Genomic DNA, 13,273 nt, shown 5'->3' on the forward strand with positions numbered 1-13,273 from the left:
CACATTATCATCATGTGTTCTTGCTTGTACCATATGTACGCATTATCTAAGTCTGAACTTGATGTTATGCTTCCATTTTTGAAGAGTAAAATAGGCAATTACCTGCATAACCGAAGCAATCACTACTTTTGCTTTGACAATCAAAGGGATAACTGACAAACTTGCCAAATAGGCAAATATGGCGACTCTCGTCATCCTACGGGCAACCAATTTCACTACAACCATTACTTATTGAAGTTATTTTTTGTGTCCAAGAAAACCATATGTGAAAATTGCAAAAATAGTTACCCTTAGTACAAAGCAAAGGAGATTTAAAATTCAAGTTATTCAAGGAATTCATATTGCATGTCTTGTGTACATACCTATTATCATTAAGCTCTGATGACTTGCCACTGATGGCGCTATCCCCTTCGTCCTCTGAGGTCGGTGGAGCCAGGTAAGAATTGAAAGTTAGGTTGGATGACAGGCCACCGTTTTCAACAAGATCACTATTATTGGTCTCATCAATGCCGGATATGTCATACTCTGCAAAAGTGTGCTTGCCGTCAGCAAATTGTCTCTGCAAAGATAAAAATAAGAGTGCTGGCTCTGTACCTCACCTGTTTTGGAGAAAGAGTGAGACTCCATGCAGTTTTGAAAATTTCAGTAATATCACTTGGTTATCTTCAACAGGCGAGTAATAAAAAAAATATATTCCATTGACCATTTGTTTTTATTTTAATTTTTTTTTACAACAAAATCTGCTGAAAGATATACATTCTGATTTTTTTTATAAAAGTGTGCAAGCATCTGCTAGAAAACTGCCCCATCACTCAAAATACCTCAAGCTCAAACTTGCTGCAAAATGCATAAATTTTGGTTTCTGGTTTTAACTTCTGCTTTCAACAAACACATGAGTAAACTAATCACATGCTTCTTATCAAACTAAAGTTGCAAGCACTTCCAGTTGCATGTCTGATCCAATGACCTATTACAGGCATGACATTCTCCAATTAATACTGACACTATTGGACAAAGATCCACACAAGGTTCATTCTGATATGGAACACTAAAATTCAAGGCATTTTTAGTTGAGTTATTGGCTATGATATATGTTTTTAATCCAGCATACTATATATTAGTCGTAAGACCTATAAAAAAGAGACAGGAACATCACAAATTTTCAAACTAGACTGATATTCACAACCAATAAATTAAGTTTGTGATGAATTTTATTACTTTTATAAACAGTTAAAAGGAATTTTTATTCATATTAAAGGGGCACTGATCTAACGCAATTCCCCGGGACTGGTTGTTGCCTTTGTTATTGTTTTTTCCCAGTGAGTACCTGGATGTATAGCAGAAATCTAGACTAGTTCGCGACCTCTGCTGCGCCATTCGTAAGCGCATTAGTCGCTTTTATGGGTAGTAATAAGGGCGTATGGTCACATTGATGAACAAAATGAAATACAGTTTTCGAGATAATAAGGAAATGTAGGTATCTTTGTGGGTAGCATCGGTAATGGTGACGAAGTTTTGATAAGTCACTTGCTTGGTAATTGTGCGATTTTCGTTTACACTATTTTGACTTGCAACACAAAGTACATATTTCACCTGAGCATTGCTTTTTTTATAGTGTGGGTTTTTTTTACTGTCAAATGTGTAACAAATTTATTAAACGTCTAAATATTCAGTTATTTTACAAAGTGACTGAAAAACATTTCCATCTGTATCATTATGATAACGAATTCCAAACATTTTGATGTTTAATGTCATCACCAAGAGACTGAAAATGTTACGTTGAGAAAAGTACATTTCTATGTTGTTTGGCTTCTAATCCTACATAATAATCTGTTGTGATGTTTGTAGGCCCTTTTGATCGTCTTAATCAATCTGGACAGATTTTTTAGTCAAAATGACTGAAATATTTACACATTTTATAAATTGCCTGAGAGAATCACATTTTACAAATTGACGGTAATATATACACGCTTACAAAGGAAAAGACCTGTGAAAACAACGTCTATCCCGCATTGAAGAATTTCTCAACCAAGACGTAGAGAAACAAGAACGAATCGGTTCAAATGAAGGAAAACAAAATGCAAATATCATAATTACAACCTACCAAATTTATGTGTATAAATTTTAGGCAGCGTCCTTGTTCGAGGAATGTATCCGTGAATATCCACACAAAGGAACAATATCCCACTCGTCTGCAGATGTACAAAGAAACTTAATCGATGTCACGTGTCTCAGTAACAATCAAATATTTTAAAAGATATATGTCGTTTCGGGATATTATAACCTGTGTTCGTTTCTCAACTGATCACTTGGATTGTTTCAGGTGTTTTACATAGGTGTCAAGTCTCAATGGTCGGCTGAGAAAGCCCACGTGACAACTATTTTCATAACGTTCACGGTTCCTAAAAAATCCATTGAGTGATAGATAACAATGATCAATCAATCAACGTATTATAAGTTAACCCTTTGAACAAAGTATGTTGTTTTTACATCGGCACTTCACGCCATGGTATGAGTGTATTCCCTTTGTTTTAGTAAACCTAGACATGTAAACACTCACTCTTGACATATCCACTGTGCAAGATAACAGTGATTAATCAATCAACATATTTTCTGTTAATCCTTTGATGACTAGGAACGTTCCGTTGATTTACCAAAAAAATAAATCAACTGATCATTCATCTCTTGCTGGGCTGCCACGTGCATATTACATAACACACATTTCACCTCACTTCAAACCTGGATTTAGATTGAATAACTACCCCAGACACAATAAATGCCAAATGGGAACCTTTGTCAGGTAATCTAACTGGTGCTACCACTAATTGTACCTGTAATAAATTCATTAACTGAGCATCAAGTGAATGACGACAAATACACAAGTGAAGGGTTATATGAGAAAACGTGGATGTCAACAAGGGAGTAGTAATCGTATTATCGACGCAAGCCAAAATCTGAAAATGCTTTCACTGCATGGATACTTTTTTTAGTATAAAACTATAACCATCTGGGGTATTTCCAAATGACGACATCCGATGAGCTCCGCTGTTCTTTTTGTCTGCTTGTTTAGGCTGAAGAAATTAATTAACATGCGCCCTTTGTCGAAATCTGTATAGATCACAGTAAACCAATCAGTGTTTATGCAAAAATGCGTAAAACAAATATTGCCTCCAGCCTCCAAGTTTATTTAGCTGTCCTTGCAGACGGTAGCCCAGTCTCTGGTCACGCTCAGTTGCGTTGCGTATCATCCGGGTACTCACGGGGGAAAAAACAATAACAAAGGCAACAACCAGTCCGGGGAATTGCGTTAGATCAGTGCCCCTTTAAAGGCTTTTCAAGCTATTTGGGTTATTTTCAAGGCTTTTCAAGTTTGACACAAAAATCAAGGCTTTTAAAGAGAGACCTTCAAATTCAAGGCCTTTTAAAGCCTGTATGAGCCTTGCCATTAAGTGAGTGAGTGAGTTGGGCTTAACCTAGAAACATAATTGGGGTGAACCGGGATTCAAAACCCACAATCAAAGGGCCACCCGTGCCCTCTTGCCATTAAGGGTGAAATGATACACCGATATTCCTGACCCACAATACACATGGGTCTATTTATCGATACCCCACGATACAGAATGCAAATCTTAAGTACACTGTTCCCTCGCTATTGCACCTTCAAAATAGCATGCGGTAACGTATAGCTCCCAAAACTTACTTACATTTTCAATAAGGTCAAGCTTTACACTAACACGATGTTTTTCCCCAATCTAAAAAAAACAACACTATCAGCTGATCATCGCGAGAAGGTAACACCGGATATACAAGTCAACAAATCCGAACTGAAGTACTCAATTCAATCCCATTATTATACTATCTAGTTATATAATTATAATAATGTTTACAATAATTTTGGGACTATTAAATGTGAACATAATGTTTTCGCAATTGAATTACATGTATCGCGGGAAGTCCCTATGGTGACTGGTCAGATTGTTCCATACATAAAAATATTACCGGCATACCACCTGTACCAAAGTGCTATGCTTATGGTTCTTATAATTTTAAATATATATAGTGAAAGCTGCATCTAAAATAACACAACTTTGGAATATATTATTCCTGATAAAAATAATTTCAGATACAACTTCTTCCGACCATTGCATAAAAATTATTTCAAGTTGTATCATTGGGTACTTTTTAACTGTATCACCAGTAGATTGGGAGTAAACGTGTGCACAACTGATTGCTAGTTTCGGCTTAGTTTACAAGAAAATACACACCGTAATCTTAATCACTGCATATAAAACAATGCCTTTGGGAGCAGGAAATACAACTTAAATGGTAAATCATCATGTGTAGTGATGTTTTATATGAAATTTCATCTTTATACTGACCAAGTCTGTTATACCTGTTTATTCATCTTAATTTGCTGAAAGGATATGATGTGGGGGTTTTTTAAAACGCACATTAATACTCAATAAATGTTTTTTCACACTATGAATCATCAACAACTTCTATTCTAATCTTTTTTTAAACTCTGAAACGTGCAACGTAGATGGTGTTAGGTAGGCAGAGCCTGTATACTGTTTTATTGGTCATCTACCACCTGCGACTCCACCTCAGTTAAACCGCTGATCATCGATAACGCTCATCAATTATTTGGACCCCGAGGGTAGAGTTGTAGCAAGGGATCACTGTACTTCAAGTGTTCATTATGTGATGATAAGAATATTGACTAACACTGCAGTTATTTATTATAAGTTAGTTGATACTAGTTATTAATATTAGTGCCAGATATTGGGAGACAATCTGTATAAACGATATGTCTACTTAGATAATTTTCTCATCTTGGACTTTGTCCTTGAACTTCTTAGATTGTTTATTTATTCTTCACTGTATTTACTTCATTGTGTGAATGAGAATGAGCGCGACCCACATCATCGGCATTTGCACTTACAACTGTAAACAAGCACTTGTTTTCGCGGTCACTTCTCGCGTTCCGTGCCTTCATTTTGTGTGTTTACATCCGGTTATGTAACTTATTCTTAACTACATGTGTTTACATCCAGTAATGTAACTTGTTCTTGACTACACATATTTACATCCAGTAATGTAACTTGTTCTTGACTACACATATTTACATCCGGTTACGTAACTTGTTCTTGACTACGCGTGTTTACATCTGGTAATGTAACTTGTACTTGACTACGGTGTTTACATCGGTACTTTGCGTCCGCGTTTATAGAAAATCTTATTTAATAAAGTCATGTAGGTTACATACTGTTTTCTTTTAATTACTGGTGACACGATACCTGATGTTTTTACTATGAACTGACATTCGGTTTACACAGTATCCTTCGTGGATCTGGGACATTAGTTTGCTTTCTCATCCGTGGTTTGTGTTGGTTTGTTTCCTCTTCCTGAGTGAGCAGTTGGTCTTGTGTTTAACACAAATTTGTATTATTTTTTTTACTGTATATTGGCTTCAGTTAGTGAGGTACTTAGTGTGTTCACATTATTCCTTGTTTACCCCTGAGGATAATGGGAACTTGGGTGATTGTGCTTCTGTTGTTTTTTGCAATGGATAGTCCTGTATCAGTACTTAACTAGCGACATGGCTTCTGGAGGTGAGAACTGGAATGATGACAAGCCCATAACACAGGAAGATGAACAGAAGATGTAAACATGTCTCACTACTTCTGGCTGGTATAACAAACATCTTGTACCCCCTTCCTTCTGGCTTCACCAGAGCAACGTATGTATGCCAGTACATAAAAGGGAGCCTATCACGCCAAGACATCTAGGATTTCAACTGGTAATACCAATGATCAGCATGACCCTACAAATAGTTCAATGAGGATCTCTCAACCAGCAGATGTACCAATTTCAGTTGCCTAGGATTTCCCACTTTTCCGGGGGAAAAAACTGAACCGAAAATGGAGTCATCCTTTGAAACTTGGAAATGGGAGAGATGCCATATTTGAGATGATGCCTTCCTACCTGCTATTGTCTCAGGCTGTAATGGAAGTCCCTCAGAGGTGATGCATCACATGTTCTACTTTCACTAGGCGAGAGGGCTCCAGTTGACACTATCGTGAGGAAACTGGAAGGACTATGTGTCACCGTGGATAATCTGGAATCACTAATGCAAGCTTTCTACACGACTCGTCAACAGGAATCTGAATCCGTTGCATCATGGGGAATTAGATTGGAAACTCTATGACAGAGAGCCACAGATAGAGGAAGCTACAGGATTCTGGAGTGAATTATTTCGCGAAACATTAAAAAATGCTACCTGACCTGCATTTTACTCAGGACAGGATTTCGAGGATCTTCTGCAGACCACAAGCGAAATTGAATTTGAGATGCAAGGAGAGCCACATCCAAGGATGAGATCCAAGATCCAACAGCAGCCACACGTCAAGGATTATTCTGCCAAGATATCTCAGCAGCTATCAGATGTTATAAAGAGACTGGACAAGCTGGTACTAGCGCAGCCAAAACAACAGCCCCAGACGGACAACAAACTTCTGAAGCAGATCTTGGATAGACTTTCAGTCTTAGAAGCCCAGAAGAAGGATTCATCATGTATCAGAGGACACCACAGATACTTCTCCTCTGAACTGCAAAACAAAGATTGATCTCTCTGACAGCCATCTTCAACAGAAGCAAGTCGTCTCTGACATACTACAGCATTGGGATTGCATCATGTCTTCAGGTATCACATACTTAGGTTGTTGCAACGCTGTGAAGCATGGAATCAGGTTGCCAGATGAGACTCCTTTCAAGCAGCCCCATCGAAGAATCCCTCCTTGATTATATAAAGTAGTAAGGGAACACTTACATGAGATGACTGCATGTGGAGCCATCAGAGAATCTCACAGTCCCTACTCATCTAACGTGGTCCTAGTCTGCTAAAAAGATAACAGTCTCCAATTCTGTCTTGACATGAGATTGATGAATTCAAGAACAGTTCCTAATCCCTACTCAATTCCAAGTTGGACTTACGCTCTGTATACCGGCAAGTTAAGATTGAGGAAAATGATGAGGAGAAAAATGCATTTTCCGTCAGAAAATTAGGTTTTTATGAATGTAATACATTGCCTTTCAGTCTAACCAGTACTCCAGCAACATTTCAAAGGCTTATGGATAAAGGCATGGGAGATTTGAATCTTAGAGAATGTCTAATCTACCTTGATGACATCATCATATTCTCCAACATATTCGACGAGCACTTGGAAAGACTGGAAGCAGTATTTCAAACTAAAACCATCTAAATGTGAGCTTTTCAAAGAAAGGGTGAATTATCTTAGTCACATTTTATCTGTGAATGGAATTAAGACTGATCCAGAGAAAATTAGAGCTCTAAAGACCTGGCCAGTACCACAGAATACAGAAGATGTTCACAAATTTCTAGGATTTACCGGGTACTACAAATATTTTGCCAAGATCGCTAAGCCACTGAATGATTTGCTCATAGGAAGACCTAAGAAGAAGAGCAGGCGACCTACAAAAGAGAACAACAATTGGATCTGGTCAGAAGAACAGCAAACAGCATTTGATACTCTCATCAGTCATTTATCTGAACCACCAATACTCACCTATGCCGATTATTCCCTGCCTTTTGAGGTTCACACTGATTCAAGAGATATTCCAGTATTCACACTGCATCAGGAAGAGGGCAAAGGACCGAAGAAGACACTTCATCGGAACATGCTCCTGCCACCAGTGTCAATACCAGCAGAACCAGTGTTCAGAAAAACAATGAAAGAAAGGCAGGAACAACGAAATCTGTATCCTTGAAGGAAAAAGAATACCAAGAACTCATGGAGTCAAAAGGTGAAAGCACTGAGGAAGTTTTTGTATTGTTACCAGATCCGATTAGTCTACCAGTGTCTCAGATTGCTGGATCTAATGGAACTTACTTTGGTCGAGATCACAAAGAAAGAACTGAAGCTAATAGAGGGAATCCATGGAAACAGCAGGAACTGTAATGGAGCTTGAAGTCTCAACTCCTGCTGACACGTCCCCTGGACAATCATCTAACAGTTCTCCAACACACTATACTTCCAGCCCTCCTGAACAGTCATCTGCTTCAGCTGAAGAGGAGCCGGGTGCAACTTCTGGGCCCAGATTTTCGAAACAATCTTAGCTAAGATAAATCTTAACAACTTACGTTCAAAGATAAGATATCTTAAGGTTAAGATAGGATAGATTTTCGAAACTATCGTAAACCTGTCGCAGATTGTTTAGAGCTACGATAGATCTACCTATCGTAACCCTGACAGAGAACTCATTTGTGTTAGAGATCGAAAAAGCGGGTGTTTCCCAATGACGTCACGGGGGTTTCCCAGCTGCTGACAATAACAACAACATAGATAAATGACACGGAATTCATGATCCCATTGTCAGGTCACATTGTTTAACACGCACATATTTGAGTGAAATTCTGTACAATCCTACATATGTCCTACATGTAGACGTGTTGTTCTTATAATAAAAGATGCCATGACTAACCGAACATAAAAAGCATTCGTGTGCCATGCAATAGCATTTTTCAAAGCCAAAAAATGTTAAAATCAATAAGTATAGTGTTACCACACTTTAGCTATTAGAATGGAAATAATGTGCCAAAAGATACTTCACTATTTTCCCTTCAAATAGTCCTCTCGTGACCGTGCAGAACTTTATGATATAAACACATCGCGTACAAAGTCAAGGACAAAAGTAATGGACGTTATTCTAAATGACAATGACGAGACCTTTGATCGAACAGCATATGCGTTCAGCATTTAACATGCGTGTTCAAGTCTGATGTTAAGTGATGTATACTGTATATGTTTGTGTTTATGTCAAAAGTCAAGTTTATATTAGTGTAAACACCAACATTATACGTTCAGGAAGCAGCGCACCGACAAGCAAGATTTTATGACAATCTAAGCTTGTTAAGTTTGTTTTGTTATTTATGTATCCAATATATTTCACGAAGTAACCAAGGACTTAAATACAATATCAAGCTATAAGTCTTTAGATGATGAAATTATTTTTTATCTATCTAGATCCATAATTCTTTTCAAAATTTAAAAGTGACACTAATTTTCGTTCGCAAAGAGAAAAAATTCGGAATTGTCAAGTTATGTTGTCTCATGGAACACGCCACAAGTTAATGTAAACATACATATAATGTAGTCATTTTATATCCTTTTAAATTAAGTAGAGCTAATAAACTGATTTGTCTGATTTCATTTAAATCTGACTAAGGAGCGAAATACTTTGTAATGTGTCAAATCTATTCCAGAACGTAGTTCAATGATGTTTGGCTTGTCTGACAGCATTGCTGAGGATCATTTACTAGTATTTGTCCGTTGACCCTAAACGTGACAACGATTTTATTGTTTGAATGGTCTCAAGTATATCTATATATTTTTTAAACATAAAATGGGAAGATGTAGACTTAAATATTAAAAACACCAAAATATTTTAAAACCAGTTTATTGAATGCAAAGATTGTGTTGAAAATGTGTATTTTATATTGATCAGTAAATTTCATTCATTAACCTTTTTTTTCTGCGAACATATATTGGAATTTGCAAACTATGCTACATTTTGATGAGAACCAGAATGAGCATGGGAACCCATTTTTTATTTGGGAAATGAATGCAATAACACGTGACAAATTCGGCTAATCAGAATGCAGGAATTTCCATGAACCCAACGAAAATTTAGTTATATGCCGTTAATCAATGTTTTTAAAGAATGCAATTGTTCAACAGACAGTTTTTAATCATTTTTTTTATCAAATATTTGTCTTTCAAGATGATATAGATAACATAGGTATTGAATTTAAAATGAAACAAATTACAATTACTTTTGCAAGAAAAATATTAGATATTGTATACAAACATTTGATCACATGTATTTCCTTTAAGACAATAAATACTACACTGTATAGTTAATATTCAATTCAAAACCACCTGTCCCACACGATTTTAGATGTCAAAACTTATGCGAAACCTTTATGGTTTTTTTTACATATGTAGATTGATATAATTTTATAAAATGCGAAAATAAAGACTAAAGCATTGACACAAATGTGATCCAGAAAATATAACAGCGGAACTCTGCGCCTTATGAAAACTGTAACATTGAGCAAGGTGTCCCGGGCGAATACAAAGGGAAACCACTCTCAACTAGAGTTTGAACTAAGATTAGGTCCCCCTGAGTTATCAATGAGGTCACGGTCATTACTGTAGCCTGTCGACACCTTCCGTTTTTATCCTTCCCAAAATATCGAAAAGGTATGTTCTTTCACACTTCTTCAGCATTGACTCGGATAGAAATATATTGTAAGCTATTGACTCCACAGTTATGTAATCTTCAGTACCGAGGAGAGGCAAAGAACAAAAACTTCCGGATAGAGTAAGCGTAAGATATTTATACCAGCCCGGTGAACTCGAAGGAGGCCTACGTTGCGCAACCGATCCGATTTGGTCCCTTAAGACATATAACATTAGTAGATTGGTTACGAAAGAAGGAGAGCCTATTCTTTATTATCTTCAAGATGGACCGGGTAGGGCATTTGTACGAGTAGAGTTGCTCATAGTTCCCAACGATATAGTATTACCATAACCATAAGCATAGGTAGTTACACCATCATTATCAATCCATCTCTTTGTATCTAAGGGGGATAATGATGTCTTGTTCATTCTTAATCCATATATCCTATGATTGTAACTTCTTAAAGAGTTCATCTCGTGTTTGAACGTTCTACTGTTGAATAATGCTTCTTTATACTGTTTGTGTTTGATATGCTTTTTTACCAAATACTTCTTAACACCCTTAGCTTTTCTTATCTCCCCATTATCGGACTTCTTTATAGAATACATCTTAGGTCTTAATCCGACATACTCCGCTATAGGGGTCCCAGCATATTCATCCTTCATCTTACCTAAAACATTTTTATTTACTACGCAGTGCAGTGGATTATCTTTTGGGTAATCGCTCGTGTCTCACATATCTATTTTTACTGTCATATCTTTATACACATCCTCGGTTTGTATTTCCATCAACAAAGAATCTGTGTGGGTATATAACACCTCGCATCTATCGCCGTATTGCTTCTTAAGTTTGTTGTAATAAAAGTCATACATTAAGTGTTTTGACAAGTCGAGAATACTCATACCGACATACACCGGTCTGTTGAATTTTATATTACTTTTCTGCATATGCAACGCGGCTAAGTCGTTATCAAATATCTTGCTTCTATTAAAAGCCGGACTGGCTATAAGTTTCCTGAGTCTTTCTTCCTCATTAGATCTGACCAATTTAACATCAACACGCTTCCTTAGATTCTCCATAGTTTTACCAAATACTGAGTTATTCAAGGGCTTATATAGATTCTTTTCGAAATTGCTGGTAGCTATCTTTCTTAAATCTGTGTTCAGCCTTATATAGGGCTCCATCCAAGGGCTTTGATCAAACTTTAGAACTCTGCATATTTTCTCAAGTTTCATACCTAACGATAGATATAACTGGAGATTTCTGTAGTGAACTATATATTTTGTCTTATCCATCAAATTTGGAACGAGTTTTTCTACGGTAGCTAACCTTGTATTACCCATCAAGGAGTGTTGATATTCCGACATCCAATCTTTATTAACCATTATTCTTTCGGGAGCTAGCGGATAACTGTTATGATCTTTATGTAACGAATTTGGATATTCCAAGTCAACTTCTAGTATGTACCCTTTATCGGAATCTGTTGGGATATCATCCACTTCGATATCATTGACCCACTCAAAACCAACCTTGGGTAAAGGTTGACTCATAGCCCATCCATACAAATTGTTGGTGTCGAGATATAATATGTGCCTGTCGGGTTTACTTGGATCATATCCTTCCACTAATTTATTATTAGCCTTAGAATACCTTTTCGCTACCATCAATATACCACCTCTTAATCCTTTCTCAATAAACAAGTGCATATCGTAATCTGTGAGTAGTTTTAGTTCTACGCCGGTCTTCTTCAACAATGCATCCCACGATAGTCCGTGACTGGAATAGTACCAGGCCGGGTCAAAGCCGTATTGTTTCAAACATGTCTTTCTAAATATCTCGAATATATCGGCAACTAACAGTACATTGATTTTTAAGTACAGATCGTGATAATCGCCTAAATTCTTACAACCTAATTTATTCCAGACCGTCAGAGCGTGTTCATAATCGGCATCGGTTATTTTAGATTCTGTTAAGTTACTATAGAATGATTCAAGAGGTGGTAATTTAGTTTCGTCGAATCTAGACCAATCATCCATATATTGGTAAGGATATACACCTTTTCTCAGCAACAAATGACGCGTTAACCTATCGGTATATTTATTTGTTATCGCAAAGTCATCGGGATTGTTCGCATTAGCTAAATTGTCCAGGGAAAATAACAGAAACTGTATGGAGTCTATGAATCTAAGTCCATTACTTTGCTTTATTCTGGCTTTCCCATCCTTGTCCGTATAATGTATAGTTTTAGTCAACGAGAATGATATGTATTTTTCCATATTATTAGGAATGCATGTTAAGCCGCCGTCTGTCTTTGAGATAGCTTGCATAATGAGATGTGAATCATATCCTCTAAGGTTATGAAACACAACGGGGATGGGTATTGTTTGAGAATTCATTTTTAGTTTATGCGCGGCTCCCCGATAATTACCAGTGACGTGGCAATGATCTCTTACAGAGTTTCCATTCAGAGGTTTATTACAAACATGACAATTCGTTGACCTCTTATAGGCCCTCCAATTATCCCACGTCTGACACATGGGTTTCTTAATCGATAATTTTTCCCTGATTATTCTCTCTTCATTTTGTAGATATTCTAGGAACTTTCCCGCTGCATCGGGACCTCTGTAAATCACGGGCGGGTTTGTTTTCGCATCATACCTTACAACTATATATCCAAACCCACAAGGAATATGTGTTTGAGTTTTGTACGTAAAACTACTATCTTGATTATAATCTTGATTATTTTCTATAGGTTTGATAAGCACTTCGAAGTCAGCATAAATTACGTACGGTACTGGCATTTGATTACAATAATGTTCAAATTTTAACATATTTTTCCCCTCTTTAGGCATATCGATCCTGATAGCATTCTGTCCAACACCTCTGCAGTCTTCTTTATGCGCTTCTAATAGATCTTGTCTGCTGTACCCATGCAGGCATCTTTCGCAGAAATATTTCTTTCCTGCATGTTTTGTTTGATCACATAATAGTCTGCTTAAACTCTTTATCC

At 36.9% G+C, this 13,273-nt stretch overlaps 1 protein-coding gene across 5 annotated transcripts in view; it reads right to left on the minus strand.

Annotated features, from left to right (window-relative positions):
• Positions 1–13,273, minus strand: part of LOC124118187 (rab11 family-interacting protein 4-like) — a 297,536-nt gene that overhangs the window by 221,413 nt on the left and 62,850 nt on the right. For all 5 annotated transcript variants that reach the window (XM_046480299.2, XM_048387107.1, XM_048387106.1 and 2 more), the window contains exon 4: positions 363–559. In XM_046480299.2, coding sequence (XP_046336255.1) covers positions 363–559 — 197 coding nt within the window. The remainder of the gene's footprint in view (positions 1–362; positions 560–13,273) is intronic.

Source organism: Haliotis rufescens, unplaced genomic scaffold (assembly GCF_023055435.1).
Source record: "Haliotis rufescens isolate VD_foot unplaced genomic scaffold, xgHalRufe1.0.p SCAF_65, whole genome shotgun sequence".
NCBI lineage: Eukaryota > Metazoa > Mollusca > Gastropoda > Lepetellida > Haliotidae > Haliotis > Haliotis rufescens.